Below are 20,901 nucleotides of genomic sequence, written 5' to 3'. Positions count from 1 at the left end.
TTTACATTAAAACAAATAAATTTACTTGAATATTGATTTAAATTGTCAGGAAGGAATTTAGAAGGTAAAAAGGTATATGTGTTTATAAATCCTAAAATCATTTTGAAGGTTGTATTTTTTTCTCTAAAATTGTCTTTCTGAAAGTTATAAGAAGCAAAGTAAAAAAATAAATGAATTTATTTAAACAAGTGAAGACCCATCCATCCATCCATCCATTTTCTACCGCTTATTCCCTTTTGAGGTCGCGGGGGGCGCTTGCGCCTATCTCAGCTACAATCGGGCGGAAGGCGGGGTACACCTTGGACAAGTCGCCACCTCATCGCAGGGCCCAAGTGAAGACCAAGTCTTTAAAATATTTTCTTGGATTTTCAAATTCTATTTGAGTTTTGTCTCTCGTAGAATTAAAAATGTCGAGCAAAGCGAGACCAGCTTGCTAGTAAATAAATACAATTTAAAAAATAGAGGCAGCTCACTGGTAAGTGCTGCTATTTGAGCTATTTTTAGAACAGGCCAGCGGGCGACTCATCTGGCCCGTGGGCACCACGTTGGTGACCCCTTATCTAGAAAATTAGCACCATAACTCCTCATCTGATCTTTGCTAACATTTCCAAAATGTAATTTATTTTTTTCCTGTTAGTTATCTATAGTTCACTTCTGTTTGGGAGTGACAGGAAAAAAAGCACATACCATACTTTAAAAAAACAACAACATTTAATATATGTAACTCAACATGATACAACTTACTGTATCTATTTTTATATATTACATTTTATATGAACAAAAAAAAAACCCCAACAAATTAAGTTTTCATAACATAACACAGGGGTAGGGAACCTATGGCTCTGGAGCCAGATGTGGCTCTTTTGATGACTGCATCTGGCTCTCTGATAAATCTTAGCTGACATTGCTTAACACGATAATAATGAATAATCCCGCTGGTGTCAAAAATAACGTTCAAAATATAAAACCTTCTCATGCATTTTAATCCATCCATCCGGTTTCTACCGCACCTGTTCAAGAAGTCGCATTAATGGTTAGAAGTATTTTATTTATTGTTGGTTAGCTTCAGAATAACAATGTTATTAAGAAGAATAAGAGACTTATTAAACTCAAAAAATCTTGGTTTTACTTAAAAATGCACGCATTTAGTTGTATTCAGTCTTAAAAAAAATATTATATGGCTCGCAAGAAAATACTTTTTAAAATATTTGGCTTGTATGGCTCTCTCAGCCAAAAAGGTGTGGAAAATACGGTATATAACATAACTTTATATTCAGGGCCTCTATTATCCGCTCTTTAAGCCATTCATGCTTTTCCTCACTCCTTACTTCTCCATCTTGTCATTATCATCTTTTTGCAGCAAGGAGAAGGATCCCCTGAGCTCCTATGGGACCACCACAGTAACTGAGTACAGGTACTTACACTTACTATAAATTTGATCTGCTGTTAGTGCTTTATAACATAATATATCATTTTATAATAAAGCATAGCATAACAAATGGAAACTGAGTATAAATAGGTTGCATCAATAGATGCAAATTAAGTCAAGTTGGCAGTTTTTTGTCGTCATACTTCCTCTTCATTACATTTGAACAATTATTTTCAAAAGGAATGTCACCTTTCCCGTCTCCTCTTACCTCCAGAACAATCTGCAGTTTGCTTTTCTTACCTTGTCAGAGTTATTTTTATCCCACACCGTTCTTATGTCCCCACCTCTGCAGTCGAGAAGAACCTGCACTGCCTGCTCCCCCCAGTCCTAAACGTTGGAGTAAGGATCGGCTCACTGAACTAGAAAGGTACAGAAATAGCCCAAAATCTAACATTAGAATGATGCATTCGTTACGTTTAAAATCAACACTTGCCTTTGTCAGAGGCAAGCGGATGTACAGTATTTGCATACGAATTGACACAAAGCTTGTTTTCCAAACTCGTGTTACCTTTTTTTAATGAATGCAATCAAAAAAGGGCATGCAAGGAGGAAAACTGTTTCCAAAAAAAAAAAATGTTGCGTCTGCACTGCTAATTCCTGTCAGCACAGATACAGCACACATAATCAATCAATCAATCAATGTTTACTTATATAGCCCTAAATCACTAGTGTCTCAAAGGGCTGCACAAACCACTACGACATCCTCGGTAGGCCCACATAAGGGCAAGGAAAAACTCACACCCAGTGGGACGTCGGTGACAATGATGACTATGAGAACCTTGGAGAGGAGGAAAGCAATGGATGTCGAGCGGGTCCAACAATATACTGTGAAAGTTCAATCCATAATGGATCCAACACAGTCGCAAGAGTCCAGTCCAAAGCGGATCCAACACAGCAGCGAGAGTCCCGCTCACAGCGGAGCCAGCAGGAAACCATCCCAAGCGGAGGCGGATCAGCAGCGCAGAGATGTCCCCAGCCGATACACAGGCGAGCAGTACATGGCCACCGGATCGGACCGGACCCCCTCCACAAGGGAGAGTGGGACATAGGAGAAAAAGAAAAGAAACGGCAGATCAACTGGTCTAAAAAGGGAGTCTATTCAAAGGCTAGAGTATACAAATGAGTTTTAAGGTGAGACTTCAATGCTTCTACTGAGGTAGCATCTCGAACTGTTACCGGGAGGGCATTCCAGAGTACTGGAGCCCGAAATGAAAACGCTCTATAGCCCGCAGACTTTTTTGGGGCTTTGGGAATCACTAACAAGCCGGAGTCCTTTGAACGCAGATTTCTTGCCGGGACATATGGTACAATACAATCGGCAAGATTGGATGGAGCTAGACCGTGTAGTATTTTATAGATAGATAGATAGATAGTACTTTATTGATTCCTTCAGGAAAATCAAAAAAAAAATAAAATAAAATAAAATATATATATATATATATATATATATACGTAAGTAGTAAAACCTTAAAGTCACATCTTAAGTGCACAGGAAGCCAGTGCAGGTGAGCCAGTACAGGTATATATGTATGTATATATGTATATAAAGGTATATACAGTACAGGTATATATGTATGTATATATGTATATAAAGGTATATACAGTACAGGTATATATGTATGTATATATGTATATAAAGGTATATACAGTACAGGCGTAATGTGATCAAACTTTCTTGTTCTTGTCAAAAGTCTAGCAGCCGCATTTTGTACCAACTGTAATCTTTTAATGCTAGACATGGGGAGACCCGAAAATAATACGTTACAGTAGTCGAGGCGAGACGTAACAAACGCATGGATAATGATCTCAGCGTCTTTAGTGGACAGAATGGAGCGAATTTTAGCGATATTACGGAGATGAAAGAAGGCCGTTTTAGTAACGCTTTTAATGTGTGCCTCAAAGGAGAGAGTTGGGTCGAAGATAATACCCAGATTCTTTACCGTGTCACCTTGTTTAATTGTTTGGTTGTCAAATGTTAGAGTTGTATCATTAAATAGAGGTCGGTGTCTAGCAGGACCGATAATCAGCATTTCCGTTTTTTTGGCGTTGAGTTGCAAAAAGTTAGCGGACATCCATTGTTTAATTTCATTAAGACACGCCTCCAGCTGACTACAATCCGGCGTGTTGGTCAGCTTTAGGGGCATGTAGAGTTGGGTGTCATCAGCATAACAGTGAAAGCTAACACCGTATTTGCGTATGATGTCACCTAGCGGCAGCATGTAGATGCTGAAGAGTGCAGGGCCAAGGACCGAACCCTGGGGATAACAACCTTACTGCACCCTTGTTTAAAAATGCAATGGTTATGGTTTGTGAATTTAAGTCGAACATGCATACAGGTATAAAATAAAGTTTCCAATTTCTCATAACATGTCCGAAATGGACATTTCATTGCATTTTTTTTTACACATTTATTTGTTGAGTTCCTCTGCTCAATTTGAAGCACAAATAAATAAATAAATTAATGACCAATAACGTTCTTATACATAAATAGTTATGGTAGTCGTGATTCACATAATTAGATGAATTAGATTGTCTCATTTTAAAATACAATAGAATAGACTTTATTGTCATTATATTTGCATATAACGAGATTAAAGACTCCAACTTAAGGTGCGGTAAGTGGGAACAAATATGGGGTAAAATAAATAGATAGATAGATAGATAGTACTTAATTGATTCCTTCAGAAAAATTAAAAATTCCAGCAGCATTGTACGGAGTTGAGATCAATTTAACAGTAAAAAGTAAATAATAGGGTTATAATAGAAACCCATCCATCCATCCATCATCTTCCGCTTATCCGAGGTCGGGTCGCGGGGGCAGCAGCCTAAGCAGGGAAACCCAGACTTCCCTCTCCCCAGCCACTTCGTCTAGCTCTTCCCGGGGGATCCCGAGGCGTTCCCAGGCCAGCCGGGAGACATAGTCTTCCCAACGTGTCCTGGGTCTTCCCCGTGGCCTCCTACCAGCTGGACGTGCCCTAAACACCTCCCTAGGGAGGCGTTCGGGTGGCATCCTGACCAGATGCCCGAACCACCTCATCTGGGTCCTCTCGATGTGGAGGAGCAGCGGCTTTACTTTGAGTTCCTCCCGGATGGCAGAGCTTCTCACCCTATCTCTAAGGGAGAGACCCGCCACACGGCGGAGGAAACTCATTTCCGCCGCTTGTACCCGTGATCTTATCCTTTCGGTCATGACCCAAAGCTCATGACCATAGGTGAGGATGGGAACGTAGATCGACCAGTAAATTGAGAGCTTTGCCTTCCAGCTCAGCTCCTTCTTCACCACAACGGATCGATACAACGTCCGCATTACTGAAGACGCCGCACCGATCCGCCTGTCGATCTCACGATCCACTCTTCCCCCACTCGTGAACAAGACTCATAGGTACTTGAACTCCTCCACTTGGGGCAGGGTCTCCTCCCCAACCCGGAGATGGCACTCCAGCCTTTTCCGGGTGAGAACCATGGACTCGGACTTGGAGGTGCTGATTCTCATTCCGGTCGCTTCACACTCGGCTGCGAACCGATCCAGTGAGAGCTGAAGATCCCGGTCAGATGAAGCCATCAGGACCACATCATCTGCAAAAAGCAGAGACCTAATCCTGCAGCCACCAAACCGGTTCCCCTCAACGCCTTGACTGCGCCTAGAAATTCTGTCCATAGAAGTTATGAACAGAATCGGTGACAAAGGACAGCCTTGGCGGAGTCCAACCCTCACTGGAAATGTGTCCGACTTACTGCCGGCAATGCGGACCAAGCTCTGACACTGATCATACAGGAAGTGGACCGCCACAATAAGACAGTCCGATACCCCATACTCTCTGAGCACTCCCCACAGGACTTCCCGAGGGACACGGTCGAATGCCTTCTCCAAGTCCACAAAGCACATGTAGACTGGTTGGGCAAACTATAGAAACAAAATGAAAAATATTACAATAAGAATAAAAACAAAAAGCAACAATGAGAATAAAAATATAACAGGAAAATAAGAATATAACAAGAGAAACTAGGCAGTAGTGACCATGTTATGAAAACGTATTGCACTGTTGTTGTTTTGCATCCCCTGTCATCCGAGAGAAGTTGTACAGTCTAATGGCGTGTGGGACAAAGGAGTTTTTGAGTCTATTAGTCCTGCACTTGGGATGAAGCAGTCTAGAACTGAACAGGCTCCTCTGGCTACTGATAACACTATGCAGAGGGTGACTGGCATCATCCAGGATGCTCACTAGTTTGTCAACAGTCCTCTTCTCTGCCACCCTCACCAGTGTGTCCAGTTTCATTCCCATTGTAGAACCGGCCCGCCTGATCAGTTTCTCAAGTCTGGAGCTGTCCTTCTTAGATGTACTGCCCCCCCCCAGCACACTACCATGTAGAACAGAACACTGGCAACCACAGACTGGTAGTACATCCACAGGATTTTTTGCAGATGTTGAAGGAGTGCAGTCTCCTGAGGAAGTACAGCCTGCTCTGTCCTTTCTTGTACTGGTGGTCCGTGTTAACAGTCCAGTCCAGCTTATTGTCCACCCAAACCTACTTGAATGAGTCCACGGTCTGTACCTCGACTCCCTCGATCACAATAGGTTGTGACCTTGGACTCGACCTCCCATAGTCAATGACCAGCTCCTTGGTCTTTGATGGATTAAATGCAAGAGGTTCCTGTGGCACCAGACAGCAAAGTCCCTCACCAGGCCCTGAAACTCCTCCTCTCTGCCGTCCCTGATGCACCCGACGATGGCTGTGTCATCCGAGTACTTCTGGATGTGACACAGCTCTGAGTTGTAATAAAGGAAAAAATAACAATTGAAATAAAAAGACTACTATCCAATAAAATCCATCCATCCATCCATCCATCATCTTCCGCTTATCCGAGGTCGGGTCGCGGGGGCAGCAGCCTAAGCAGGGAAGCCCAGACTTCCCTCTCCCCAGCCACTTCGTCTAGCTCTTCCCGGGGGATCCCGAGGCGTTCCCAGGCCAGCCGGGAGACATAGTCTTCCCAACGTGTCCTGGGTCTTCCCCGTGGCCTCCTACCGGTTGGACGTGCCCTAAACACCTCCCTAGGGAGGCGTTCGGGTGGCATCCTGACCAGATGCCCGAACCACCTCATCTGGCTCCTCTCCATGTGGAGGAGCAGCGGCTTTACTTTGAGTTCCTCCCGGATGGCAGAGCTTCTCACCCTATCTCTAAGGGAGAGACCTGGAAACTCATTTGGGCCGCTTGTACCCGTGATCTTATCCTTTCGGTCATGACCCAAAGCTCATGACCATAGGTGAGGATGGGAACGTAGATCGACCGGTAAATTGAGAGCTTTGCCTTCCGGCTCAGCTCCTTCTTCACCACAACGGATCGATACAACGTCCGCATTACTGAAGACGCCGCACCGATCCGCCTGTCGATCTCACGATCCACTCTTCCCTCACTCGTGAACAAGACTCCTAGGTACTTGAACTCCTCCACCTGGGGCAGGGTCCAATAAAAATAACAAGCAGTTTTGTACAATATACAAAACACTATAGAAATACAAAATACTGTACAATATACAGAACAAGACAAGAGTACCGAAGTAATAAATAACAATCAGTGTCAGACGTATTCTTAGACAAGGTTCGAGATATATATCAGGTTTATTCTTATTTATACTTTGTAAGTATTTAGAATTTCAACAGTTTCTTAAACTGGATCATATTAGTACTTTGTTTGACTTATTTGCTTAATCCATTCCATAGTTTAACTCAACATACCGATATGCTAAAGGTTTTAGGTGTTGTAAGTGCACACTAGAGATGTGCGGATAGGCAATTATATCAGCCGCATCACCAAATTCGTCATCCACCCGCCGTTCACCCGAACCAACGTATTATCAGGACCGTACCCGCCCGCTGAAGTACATCAGAGGTTGTCCGCCTTTGTCACTCACAGAGCTATTTAAACCTGTTTCACAGAGTAATGAATTCAATTGGAGCCGCTAACGTTCTCGCGACTATTCAATGGCGTTCATCCTGATGACAAGAATATGGGTATTCTGTGATACCATTGCCTTTGACACCTTCAACAACATGTACCAACCAATTGTTGGTCCGGCCACATGTTGTGTGCAGCTACTGCAATCACACGTACAAGATTGAAAGGCATACTGGGTGACACAGAGTACACTGATGTTTGTGATATAAACAACTTTAACACTTACTAATATGCGCCACACTGTGAAGCCACACCCAACAAGATTGACAAACACATTTCGGGAGAACATCCTCACAGTAACACAACATAAACGCAACACAACTAATACCCATAATCCTTTGTATTCATGACACTTCCTGAATATATTTTACACCCCCGCGCCCCCAACCCCGCCCACCTTACCGACGCACGGGGGGAGGGGGGGTTTGGGGTGTGTAAAATAGTCAATTGTTGTGTTGCGTTTATGTTGTTACTGTGAGGATGTTCTCCCGAAATGTGTTTATCGTTCTTAATTGGTGTGGCTTCAAAGCGTGGCGCATATTAGTAAGAGTGTTAAAATTGTTTATATCACAAGCATTAGTGTACTCTGTGTCACCCAGTATGCCTTGCAGTCGTGTGCGTGTTGCCACGGAAACCACACACAACATGATGCTGGACTGACAAACAGATCATACATGTTGTAGTAGGCGACAAAGCCAATGGCTTCATAGCACGCCCTAATACTTATTATCTGGGTGACTACCGGCAGTCATTCAGAAGAATAATATCGTCCTTTATTGTTTTCTTCGCTTTATGACACGGGTCTTAAATGGCTCTCTGAATGGCAAAGGATACCAATCCCAGAACCAAGTATATCAAATATCTCCAGATGGTTCAACCGCCACCCGCCCGAATCTAATTAAAATCTATTTTTTCGTCATGTCAACCGCCCGACCCGCGGTTTACCCGCAGACTCCGCGGATGAGACCGCAAACCGCGCATCTCTCGTGCACACACATTTTTTAAGCTTCTGTGTGTTCTCTCCTGAATAAAATGCAATCGTGTCATCTAGGATATTACAAACTGTAAGTTGTTTGTAACTTAACAAATGTCATTTATATGGAGACTGAACAGGTCTGGTCCAAGTATTGATCTTTGGAACACGCCACAAGATATATTTTGCTCTACAGATTTGCCGAGCTTTATGTTGGTTAAGTAGCTTCTTTCCCAGTTGGGGACAAACTCCCTGATGGCATACCGTTCTAATTGGTTAAGATATTGTGATTAGTTGCATCAAAATGCTTTTGTTATGCCCATCAACACTGTTCCACGACCAGAACGAAAACCACACTGTTCCTCCTGGATCCGAGGTTCGACTATCCGGCGTAGCCTCCTCTCCAGTACACCTGAATAAACCTTACCGGGAAGGCTGAGGAGTGTGATCCCACGATAGTTGGAACACACCCTCCGGTCCCCCTTCTTAAAGAGAGGGACCACCACCCCGGTCTGCCAATCCAGAGGTACCGCCCCCGATGTCCACGCGATGCTGCAGAGTCTTGTCAACCAAGACAGCCCCACAGCATCCAGAGCCTTAAGGAACTCCGGGCGGATCTCATCTACCCCCGGGGCCTTGCCGCCGAGGAGCTTTTTGACTGCCTCAGCAACCTCATCCCCAGAAATAGGAGAGTCCGCCACAGATTCCCCAGGCACCGCTTCCTCAAAGGAAGACGTGTTGGTGGGATTGAGGAGGTCTTCGAAGTATTCCTTCCACCGATCCACAACATCCGCAGTGGAAGTCAGCAGAACACCATCCGCACCACACACGGTGTTGATAGTGCACTGCTTCCCCTTCCTGAGGCGGCGTATGGTGGTCCAGAATCGCTTCGAAGCCGTCCGGAAGTCGTTTTCCATGGCATCCCCAAACTCTTCCCATGTCCGAGTTTTTGCCTCCGCGACCGCTAAAGCTCGCTGGATCGGTTCGCAGCCGAGTGTGAAGCGACCGGAATGAGAATCAGCACCCCCAAGTCCGATTCCATGGTTCTCGCCCGGAAAAGGGTGGAATGCCATCTCCGGGTTGGGGAGGAGACCCTGCCCCAAGTGGAGGAGTTCAAGTACCTAGGAGTCTTGTTCACGAGTGGGGGAAGAGTGGATCGTGAGATCTACAGGCGGATCGGTGCGGCGTCTTCAGTAATGCGAACGTTGTATCGATCTGTTGTGGGGAAGAAGGAGCTGAGCCGGAAGGCAAAGCTCTTAATTTACCGATCGATCTACGTTCCCATCCTCACCTATGGTCATGAGCTTTGGGTCATGACCGAAAGGATAAGATCACGGGTACAAGCGGCCCAAATGAGTTTCCTCTCCCTTAGAGATAGGGTGAGAAGCTCTGCCATCCGGGAGGAACTCAAAGTAAAGCCGCTGCTCCTCCACGTGGAGAGGAGCCAGATGAGGTGGTTCGGGCATCTGGTCAGGATGCCACCCGAACGCCTCCCTAGGGAGGTGTTTAGGGCACGTCCAGCCGGTAGGAGGCCACGGGGAAGACCCAGGACACATTGGGAAGACTATGTCTCCCGGCTGGCCTGGGAACGCCTCGGGATCCCCCGGGAAGAGCTAGACGAAGTGGCTGGGGAGAGGGAAGTCTGGGTTTCCCTGCTTAGGCTGCTGCCCCCGCGACCTGACCTCGGATAAGCGGAAGATGATGGATGGATGGATGGAAGTTGTTTGTAACTTAACAAATGTCATTTATATAGAGACTGAACAAGTCTGGTCCTAGTATTGATCTTTGGAACACGCCACAAGATATATTTTGCTCTACAGATTTGCCGAGCTTTATGTTGGTTAAGTAGCTTCTTTCCCAGTTGGGGACAAACCCCCTGATGGCATAGCGTTCTAATTTGTTAAGATATTGTGATTAGTTGCATCAAAATGCTTTTGTTATGCCCATCAACACTGTGACTGCACACTGTCCCTGGTTACCATTATAGGACCAGAATGTATTTCCTGCAAGCTATTTTTTGAATCAAGTTTATCAATTTTTAACGTATTGTACAAGTTTAGTTTATTTAGTTGGCTCCTTGGTATTCTATGTCAACTCCGACTCAATGTTTCATCCAATACAGAGTGGCACATCTTATCTGCCCGCGTCTGGAAGTATAAGAGCAATGGTCTGTCCTGATAAAGTAATGCTGCTTTGTTTTTCTACGTCAGCTTTGGATCCAGCCAGACACCATCTGACCAAACCAATTAAAGTTACACCTAATCAGAGCACTTCCTTGGGAAAAAATGATTTATGATCTGTTTTGACGTGACCTAAACTGACTCTGAATAATGTGTTTCTTTGCCCGCCAGCCCCACAAAGACTCACTCCGACGTTACTGTAACCACTGAAACTGTAACCACCAGTATTGGCAGGTATGATGGCACTTATTCAAACAAACATACAAAAAGGCCACCACTTTGTACTGCTTTGTAGTCAAATAATTGTCAGGACTATCATTGTAAATATGTGAGAACAACCACACTAACCCTTGTTTGCACTCTTTTCTCCCATTCATGCATTCCTTTGCTTCTTACCTCTCCATCTCACACCACCACTATCATTTTGTAGTGAGGAGACGGACCCATTGAGCTCCCGTTCGACCACCACAGTGACTAAGTTCAGGTAGTTACACGTACTATAAAGGGACATGTTTGGTTTGAATTGTTAATGAATGGTAAAGCTTTCATCGTCGTCTATTTTTATCATTTTTGAATAAGTCTAAGTCAGAGGTGCCACACAGGGCCTCCCCAGGCTAAAGTTTATTTTGAGGGCCCTCTCGCCATCATTTTATTCATCTGAAGCGATTTTTATACAAACCCCGTTTCCATATGAGTTGGGAAATTGTGTTAGATGTAAATATAAACAGAATACAATGATTTGCAAATCATTTTCAACCCATATTCAGTTGAATATGCTACAAAGACAACATATTTCAGGTTAAAACTGATAAAAAAAAATTTGGGGCAAAAAAACACGTGACAAAGAAGTTGGGAAAGGTGGCAATAAATACTGATAAAGTTGAGGAATGCTTATTTGGAACATCCCACAGGTGTGCAGGCTAATTGTGAACAGGCGGGTGCCATGATTGGGTATAAAAGCAGCTTCCATGAAATGCTAAGTAATTCACAAACAAGGATGGGGTGAGGCTCACCACTTTGTAAGCAAATTGTCGAACAGTTTTAGAACAACATTTCTCAACGAGCTATCGCAAGGAATTCAGGGATTTTACCTTCTACGGTCCGTAAAATCATCAAAAGGTTCAGAGAATCTGGAGAAATCACTGCACGTTAGCGATGATATTACGGACCTTTGATCCTTCAGGCGGTACTGCATTAAAGACCGACATCAGTGTGTAAAGGATATCACCACATGGGCTCAGGAAAACTTCATAAAACCACTGTCAGTAACTGCAGTTGGTCACTACATCTGTAAGTGCAAGTTAAAACTCTACTATGCAAAGCAAAACCCATTTATCAACAACACTCAGGAACGCCGCCGGCTTCGCTGGGCCCGAGCTCATCTAATATGGACTGATGCAAAATATTAACATTGCAACACATGCCAATACGGTTCCCTACCACATGTCAAATGGCAGATTTCGGTGAGAAAATTGTGGTAATAAGTCGGCTCTTACCGTAGACATGAGCGGATAGCTTGCGTCATTCCTCGTGCACCTGTCAAAGAGGCAGCTGTGGACTCTCTTGCCTCCTCCGCCCGGCCTCCCCCGAACTTGGGATGCTTCCACCGCGGAGGCTTCGGAAAAAAGCTCAGCCTAGCCCCAACGACAGCCTTCGCTTCGCCTCGTCGATAAATAAATAAATGGGTTGTACTTTTATAGCGCTTTTTTACCTCCAAGGTACTCAACGCGCTTTGACACTACTTTCACATTTACCCATTCACACACTAAGTGTGTGTATTATATTTATATAGCGCTTTTATCAAGTGACTCAAAGCGCTTTACATAGTGAAACCCAATATCTAAGTTACATTTAAAACCAGTGTGGGTGGCACTGGGAGCAGGTGGGTAAAGTGTCTTGCCCAAGGACACAACGGCAGTGACTAGGATGGTGCAAGCGGGGATCGAACCTGCAACCCTCAAGTTGCTGGCAGGGCCGCTCTACCAACCGAGCCGTACCGCACTAATGCAAGGCGCTAACCAGCACCCATCAGGAGCAAGGGTGAAGTGTCTTGCTCAGGACACAACGGACGTGACGAGGGTGGTACTAGACGGGGATTGAACCAGGGACCCTCGGGTTGCGCACGGCCACTGTTCCACGCTGTCGAGAAACGTGGCTTCCCTCAGAGACACTGGCGGCCACCACACCCGTGACCACACCCCTCCGACTTTCAGGTACCATATAATCTCACAAAAACGCTAGTAACACGATAAGCAGATGAGGGATTTTCCAGAATGATCCTAGTAAATGTGTCTAATAACATCTGAATCACTCCCACTGCCCTCGCCTTTTTTTTTCTTTCTAGTCCTTCACTCTAACTTTCCTCATCCACGAATCTTTCATCCTCGCTCAAAATAATGGGGAAAAAGTCGCTTTCTCGGTCCGAATCGCTCTCGCTGCTGGTGGCCATGATTGTAAACAATGTGAGGATGCGAGGAGCTCCACAACCCGTGACGTCACGCACACTTTGTCTGCTACTTCCGGTACAGGCAAAGCTTTTTTATTAGCGACCAAAAGTTGCGAACTTTATCGTCGATGTTCTCTACTAAATCCTTTCAGCAAAAATATGGCAATATCGCGAAATGATCAAGTATGACACATAGAACGGACCTGCTATCCCCGTTTAAATAAGAAAAGCTCATTTCAGTAGGCCTTTAAAGCACAACAATTAGCCCTTACCACAAAACACTCTTAAGTTGGGGGCACTCTTAATTTAAGATACCACTGTACTAATTATTTAGGTGATTTTTGCAATAGGACATGCTACATTTTTCAAAGACATTTCGGATAGTCTTTGTGATTGAAGCTTGGCCCATCTCTGTTTCTATCTACCATTCAAACTGCTTTCAATCTTTCCATTAAGAGCCAATGTGACAGCAGACGTGCGTCTTGCTGACAATTGAGAGTGAAATCAGTGTGAAATTGTATTTCAGCTCGGCTGATGCATATGATCCGTATCCGATAGGGACCACATCCCGAAACAGGTAATCATATTGGTTTGGGAGCTGTGACTGTTTTGCAGCTCAGCCTTGTGGCATGTTGTCATGCATAATGCAAAACATTGTGATTATCAGCCACTTTTCTCTCTGCAGCTCCTCTGACCTGCTGAAGCCCATCTCAGATCTTTCCATCAACAGGTAGAGAATGGAATGGTGCAAATTCCACCTTTCCCTATCGGGACTGCTGTTTGTGTCGCTGATATGAGCACACACGCGCATGTTATTATAGCTATTACAGTGGTGTCATTGTGAGTTGTTTTTTAATCAGCTGCGATCTGCTTCCACATGTTCTCCTGCACCTGAATTTAGTGGGAAATCATACTACTTGTTAAGCACGTTATCAGTTTGGTTCAATTTTTTTGGAAAAAGATCAGATTATTGCATGCGCAGCCAAACCCTTACAGACACTCATATAATTATATATAATTATACTTCACGGTGGCAGAGGGGTTAGTGCGTCTGCCTCACAATACAAAGTTCCTGCAGTCCTGGGTTCAAATCCAGGCTCGGGATCTTTCTGTGTGGAGTTTGCATGTTCTCCCCGTGAATGCGTGGGTTCCCTCCGGGTTCTCCGGGTTCCTCCCACTTCCAAAGACATGCACCTGGGGATAGGTTGATTGGCAACACTAAAAAATTGGCCCTAGTGTGTGAATGTGAGTGTGAATGTTGTCTGTCTATCTGTGTTGGCCCTGCGATGAGGTGGCGACTTGTCCAGGGTGTACCCCGCCTTCCGCCCGATTGTAGCTGAGATAAGCGCCAGCGCCCCCCACGACCCCGAAAGGGAATAAGCGGTAGAAAATGGATGGATGGAATCATACTTAAGATATTATTTTGAAGAAAAAAAAAACCCTGCAAATTATTGAAAACAAATCATCACTGTTTTCTTCTGGTGGGGACTTTTACCACCCTAGTCATGATTTGAATAATAATGGTTTGTTCTTATTTCTTAAGTTCGTCGACCTCTTTCACGGAGAAGAAAGATCCAGAGATCACGTAAGTTCTCTATTTTCTCTAAGTTACCACCTAACTGTCAATGTTTTTATTAATCAACGCCTCAAAGGCCCACTGAAACCCACGCAGTCTGATAGTTTATACATCAATGATGAAATATTAACATCGCAACACATGACAATACGGCCTTTTTAGTTTACTAAATTGCAATTTTAAATTTCGCGCCGAAAAATCCTGCTGAAACATCTCGGTATGATGACACGTGCGCTTGACGTCACGGATTGTAGAGGACATTTTGTTCTAGCATCGTTCCCAGCTATTAAGTCGCCTGTTTTCATCGCAAAATTCCACAGTATTCTGGACATCTGTGTTGCTGAATCTTTTGCAATTTTATTAATGAACAATAGAGACATCAAAGAAGAAAGCTGTAGGTGAGAAGCGGTGTATTGCGGCCGGCTTTAGCAACATAAACACAGCCGGTGTTTCATTGTTTACATTCCCAAAATAAGACAGTCAAGCTTTACTATGGAACAGAGATGTCAAACGAACACGGTTGAATTTGGACCATACACACAAAGTACAGTGTATTATGTGTATTAATAAAAAACATGTTACCATTCTGTATTCTGAAGGGCGATCTATGTCGTGTGCTACTCCAGCATCAATATGCGTCCTCCTGACCGTCAGCGTCGGGTTCAAAGTGGTATGGCTCTATCCCTTGTTGCGGTTGGGCCTGGCCGAGTGGTCCTGCCACCCCCATGGCTGCCACGGCGCCTCTCACAGCATCTTCCCTATCTGAATCGCTCCCACTGCCCACTTTTTTCTTTTTTTTTTCTTGAGTCCTTCACTCTCACTTTCTTCATCCACGAATCTTTCATCCTCGCTCAAATTAATGGGGAAATCGTCGCTTTCTCGGTCCGAATCGCTCTCGCTGCTGGTGGCCATGAATGTAAACAACGTGAGGATGTGAGGAGCTCCACAACCCGTGACGTCACGCGCACATCGTCTGCTACTTCCGGTACAGGCAAGGCTTTTTTTTTAGCGACCAAAAGTTGCGAACTTTATCGTGGATGTTCTCTACTAAATCCTTTCAGCAAAAATATGGCAATATTGCAAAATGATCAAGTATGACACATAGAAAGGACCTGCTATCCCCGTTTAAATAAGTTAATCTCATTTCAGTAGGTCTTTAAACCAATTCATAATTATTTTCTAAAAATGTAATTAATTTAGAAAAAAAATCCTTACATTTTTAAATGCATATTTTGAGGCGATGGATTGCCAACATTTTGTAGATTCTTTGTTTATGTGTAAATGAATGAATTAGCTGATCACATCTCGACTACAAAGCATTATTAAATGTTGCCCCTTTAATTAAACAATTGAACAACTAAATACATAATTACCTGACATGGAAAATTATGTAAAAGCAAGAATCTCCAACCTTTTTTTTTAATGAGAGCTACTTTGATAAATTAAAATCACAGAGAGCTGCTATTTTTTTTAAACATTTATGTCTATGGTTTATTTCAACCCAAACATATGTTTTTTTCCAGAACAATAACAAAATGATGGTCTTTGCAACTCACATTTTGGAATAAAAAATCAACAACAAAAATTTTGTTCATCAATTTAGTGCATCTTTTATTTCAGTATGTATTCATTTCTATTTCATTTTTTTCGTCACTGTTAAAAACTGAGACAAAAATGAAGAATTTTGTCATTTATTTATATGACTAGCACATTTAAGTTATACATAAATTAGAATGCCAATCTCCACTTAGTGTGGTAATTGTCTTTGTGCTCATTTGTGGTAATTTGTCATTAAATAGAGGCAAATTGTCTGAATTTAACAAGTAGTACAAACATTTTGAGAAAATGCAGTATTCTTACTCAAAATAACCTGGTAGCTTGCAAGCTACTGGTTGATGTAAGTAGGTATCACGTTTTTGATAATTGACCGAAAAGCATATGTGCCAATTTCCTGAACCGCATAAAAGGACGTGTTTTTCTTGTCGAGAAGCCCCGACTTTGACACTTGTGACCTAAATTGGCATCCAATAAATAAATTGAGGACTTTTGCATCCTGTTGGTGGCTGTTGTTTAACAACTGGAATATTACAATAAAAATGCTCCCATGTCTTAGCTGCTTGACAGTTTGACAACGCCGCTTCACTGAATACTACGATCTTAAAATTAGTATTATAACTAGTCATCTGTGGCCAAAGTGAAAATGTGTGCCAAACACAGCGATTTTAAGCATACAGCAGCTCCATGAGAGGAGTATAGCCCACACTTGCCAACCTTGAGACCTCCGATTTCGGGAGGTGGAGGGCGGGGGGCGTGGTTGGGGGCGGGGACCGTGGTTAAGAGGGGAGGAGTATATTTACAAAACACAACCGCGCACACAACAGCTTTCTAAAAGCCGTAGATGTTATTTTCACATATGCATGATTGATTGATTGAAACTTTTATTAGTAGATTGCACAGTACAGTACATATTCCGTACAATTGACCACTAAATGCTAACACCTCAATACGTTTTTTCTACTTGTTTAAGTCGGGGTCCATGTTAATCAATTCACGGTACAAATATATACTATCAACATAATACAGTCATCACACAAGTTAATCATCATAATATGTACATTGAATTATTTACAATCCGGGGGGTGGGATGAGGAGCTTTGGTTGATATCAGTACTTCAGTCATCAACAGAGAAATGGACATTGAAAAAGTGTAGGTCTTACTTAGTAGGATATGTACAACGAACAGAGAACATAGTCAGTTCACATAGCATAAGAACAAGTATATACATTAGAAATACATTCAATTATTTACATTAGGTTATTTACAATTCGGGGAGATGGGATGTGAATGGAGGAGGATGAAGGGTTGAAGTTGCCTGGAGGTGTTGTGGTGCATGTACAGTAGATGGCAGTATTGTCCTGTTTAAGAGTGTCACATGCTGTTTACGGCAGACGAACTGCCTTACGGTAGACGTAAACGTGACTGCTGTTGTTGTGTGTTGTTACTGCGCTGGGAGGACATTAATGAAACTGCCCAACAATAAACCCACATAAGAAACCAAGAACTCGCCCTCGACCATTGTACAGTTATAACGTCATTGGGCAGAGACGCTATTTAGACACGTCACTCTGGTCCGCACGGAGCTGGAGGGGAGATTTTCGGAAGAAAATTTGTCCCGCGAGGTTTTCGGGAGAGGCGCTGAATTTCGGGAGTCTCCCAGAAAATCCAGGAGGGTAGGCTATACTATAGCCTAATATCCCCAAAGTACTTCTGATTCTGATTCTTATGATAGTGGAGATCACCATGTATAGTAGATAGCAACCATGTTGTCCATGGCATACCTTGAATTGATTAACCTGGACCCCGACTTAAACACGTTAAAAAACTGTGTTACAATTTAATGGTCAAGTGTGCGGAATATGTACTGTACTGTAAGTCGGGGTCCACGTTAATCTATTCACGGTACAAATATATACTATCAACATAATACAGTCATCACACAAGTTAATCATCATAATATATACATTGAATTATTTACAATCCGGGGGTTGGGATGAGGAGCTTTGGTTGATATCAGTACTTCAGTCATCTACAGAGAAATGGACATTGAAAAAGTGTAGGTTTTACTTAGTAGGATATGTACAGCCAGCAGAGAACATAGTGAGTTCACATAGCATAAGAACAAGTACATACATTAGAAATACATTCGATTATTTACATTAGGTTATTTACAATTCGGGGACATGGGATGTGAATGGAGGAGGATGAAGGGTTGAAGTTGCCTGGAGGTGTTGTGGTGCATGTACAGTAGATGTCCTGTTTAAGAGTGTCACATGCTGTTTACGGCAGACGAACTGCCTTACGGTAGACGTAAACGTGACTGCTGTTGTTGTGTGTTGTAACTGCGCTGGGAGGACATTAATGAAACTGCCCAACAATAAACCCACATAAGAAACCAAGAACTCGCCCTCGATCATTGTACAGTTATAACGTCATTGGGCAGAGACGCTATTTAGACACGTCACTCTGGTCCGCACGGAGCTGGAGGGGAGATTTTCGGAAGAAAATTTGTCCCGCGAGGTTTTCTGGAGAGGCGCTGAATTTCGGGAGTCTCCCAGAAAATCCAGGAGGGTAGGCTATACTATAGCCTAATATCCCCAAAGTACTTCTGATTCTGATTCTTATGATAGTGGAGATCACCATGTATAGTAGATAGCAACTATGTTGTCCATGGCATACCTTGAATTGATTAACCTGGACCCCGACTTAAACACGTTAAAAAACTGTGTTACAATTTAATGGTCAAGTGTGCGGAATATGTACTGTACTGTAAGTCGGGGTCCACGTTAATCAATTCACGGTACAAATATATACTATCAACATAATACAGTCATCACACAAGTTAATCATCATAATATATACATTGAATTATTTACAATCCGGGGGGTGGGATGAGGAGCTTTGGTTGATATCAGTACTTCAGTCATCTACAGAGAAATGGACATTGAAACAGTGTAGGTCTTATTTAGTAGGCTATGTACAGCCAGCAGAGAACATAGTGAGTTCACATAGCATAAGAACAAGTACATACATTAGAAATACATTCGATTATTTACATTAGGTTATTTACAATTCGGGGACATGGGATGTGAATGGAGGAGGATGAAGGGTTGAAGTTGCCTGGAGGTGTTGTGGTGCATGTACAGTAGATGGCAGTATTGTCCTGTTTAAGAGTGTCACATGCTGTTAACGGCAGACGAACTGCCTTACGGTAGACATAAACGTGACTGCTGTTGTTGTGTGTTGTTACTGCGCTGGGAGGACATTAATGAAACTGCCCAAGAATAAACCCACATAAGAAACCAAGAACTCGCCCTCGACCATTGTACAGTTATAACGTCATTGGGCAGACACGCTATTTAGACACGTCACTCTGGTCCGCATGGAGCTGGAGGGGGCGGGGGCCTCTGGCTCCGCCTGAATTTCGCGGGGTTTTTGGGAGAGGTGCTGAATTTCGGGAGTCTCCAGGAAAATCCGGGAAAGTAGGCTATACAATAGCATAATATCCCCAAAGTACTTCTGATTCTGATTCATAAGATAGTGGAGATCACCATGTATAATAGATAGCAACTATGTTGTCCATGGCATACCTTGAATTGATTAACCTGGACCCCGACTTAAACACGTTAAAAAACTGTGTTACAATTTAATGGTCAAGTGTGCGGAATATGTACTGTACTGTAAGTCGGGGTCCACGTTAATCAATTCACGGTACAAATATATACTATCAACATAATACAGTCATCACACAAGTTAATCATCATAGTATATACATTGAATTATTTACAATCCGGGGGTTGGGATGAGGAGCTTTGGTTGATATCAGTACTTCAGTCATCTACAGAGAAATGGACATTGAAAAAGTGTAGGTTTTACTTAGTAGGATATGTACAGCCAGCAGAGAACATAGTGAGTTCACATAGCATAAGAACAAGTACATACATTAGAAATACATTCGATTATTTACATTAGGTTATTTACAATTCGGGGACATGGGATGTGAATGGAGGAGGATGAAGGGTTGAAGTTGCCCGGAGGTGTTGTGGTGCATGTACAGTAGATGTCCTGTTTAAGAGTGTCACATGCTGTTTACGGCAGACGAACTGCCTTACGGTAGACGTAAACGTGACTGCTGTTGTTGTGTGTTGTTACTGCGCTGGGAGGACATTAATGAAACTGCCCAACAATAAACCCACATAAGAAACCAAGAACTCGCCCTCGACCATTGTACAGTTATGACGTCATTGGGCAGAGACGCTATTTAGACACGTCACTCTGGTCCGCACGGAGCTGGAGGGGAGATTTTCGGAAGAAAATTTGTCCCGCGAGGTTTTCGGGAGAGGCGCTGAATTTCGGGAGTCTCCCAGAAAATCCAGGAGGGTAGGCTATACTATAGCCTAATATCCCCAAAGTACTTCTGATTCTGATTCTTATGATAGTGGAGATCACCATGTATAGTAGATAGCAACTATGTTGTCCATGGCATACCTTGAATTGATTAACCTGGACCCCGACTTAAACACGTTAAAAAACTGTGTTACAATTTAATGGTCAAGTGTGCGGAATATGTACTGTACTGTAAGTCGGGGTCCACGTTAATCAATTCACGGTACAAATATATACTATCAACATAATACGGTCATCACACAAGTTAATCATCATAATATATACATTGAATTATTTACAATCCGGGGGTTGGGATGAGGAGCTTTGGTTGATATCAGTACTTCAGTCATCTACAGAGAAATGGACATTGAAAAAGTGTAGGTCTTACTTAGTAGGAT

At 43.2% G+C, this 20,901-nt stretch overlaps 1 protein-coding gene across 50 annotated transcripts in view; it reads left to right on the top strand.

Annotated features, from left to right (window-relative positions):
• The window catches only part of znf185 (zinc finger protein 185 with LIM domain), a 141,829-nt gene that overhangs the window by 87,507 nt on the left and 33,421 nt on the right, over window positions 1–20,901 (top strand). For 38 of the 50 annotated variants that reach the window (XM_061902002.1, XM_061902005.1, XM_061902022.1 and 35 more), the window contains 7 exons: window positions 1,361–1,414; window positions 1,722–1,796; window positions 10,709–10,771; window positions 10,968–11,021; window positions 13,510–13,560; window positions 13,669–13,713; window positions 14,527–14,568. In XM_061902002.1, the coding sequence (XP_061757986.1) occupies window positions 1,361–1,414; window positions 1,722–1,796; window positions 10,709–10,771; window positions 10,968–11,021; window positions 13,510–13,560; window positions 13,669–13,713; window positions 14,527–14,568 (384 nt within the window). The remainder of the gene's footprint in view (window positions 1–1,360; window positions 1,415–1,721; window positions 1,797–10,708; window positions 10,772–10,967; window positions 11,022–13,509; window positions 13,561–13,668; window positions 13,714–14,526; window positions 14,569–20,901) is intronic. The other 12 variants (XM_061902037.1, XM_061902036.1, XM_061902025.1 and 9 more) reach the window with 7 other exon arrangements.

This window comes from Nerophis ophidion, linkage group LG05 (assembly GCF_033978795.1).
Source record: "Nerophis ophidion isolate RoL-2023_Sa linkage group LG05, RoL_Noph_v1.0, whole genome shotgun sequence".
Lineage (NCBI taxonomy): Eukaryota > Metazoa > Chordata > Actinopteri > Syngnathiformes > Syngnathidae > Nerophis > Nerophis ophidion.
The sequence above is the reverse complement of the archived record's forward strand: the minus strand, read 5'-3'. Positions and strand labels throughout refer to the sequence as shown.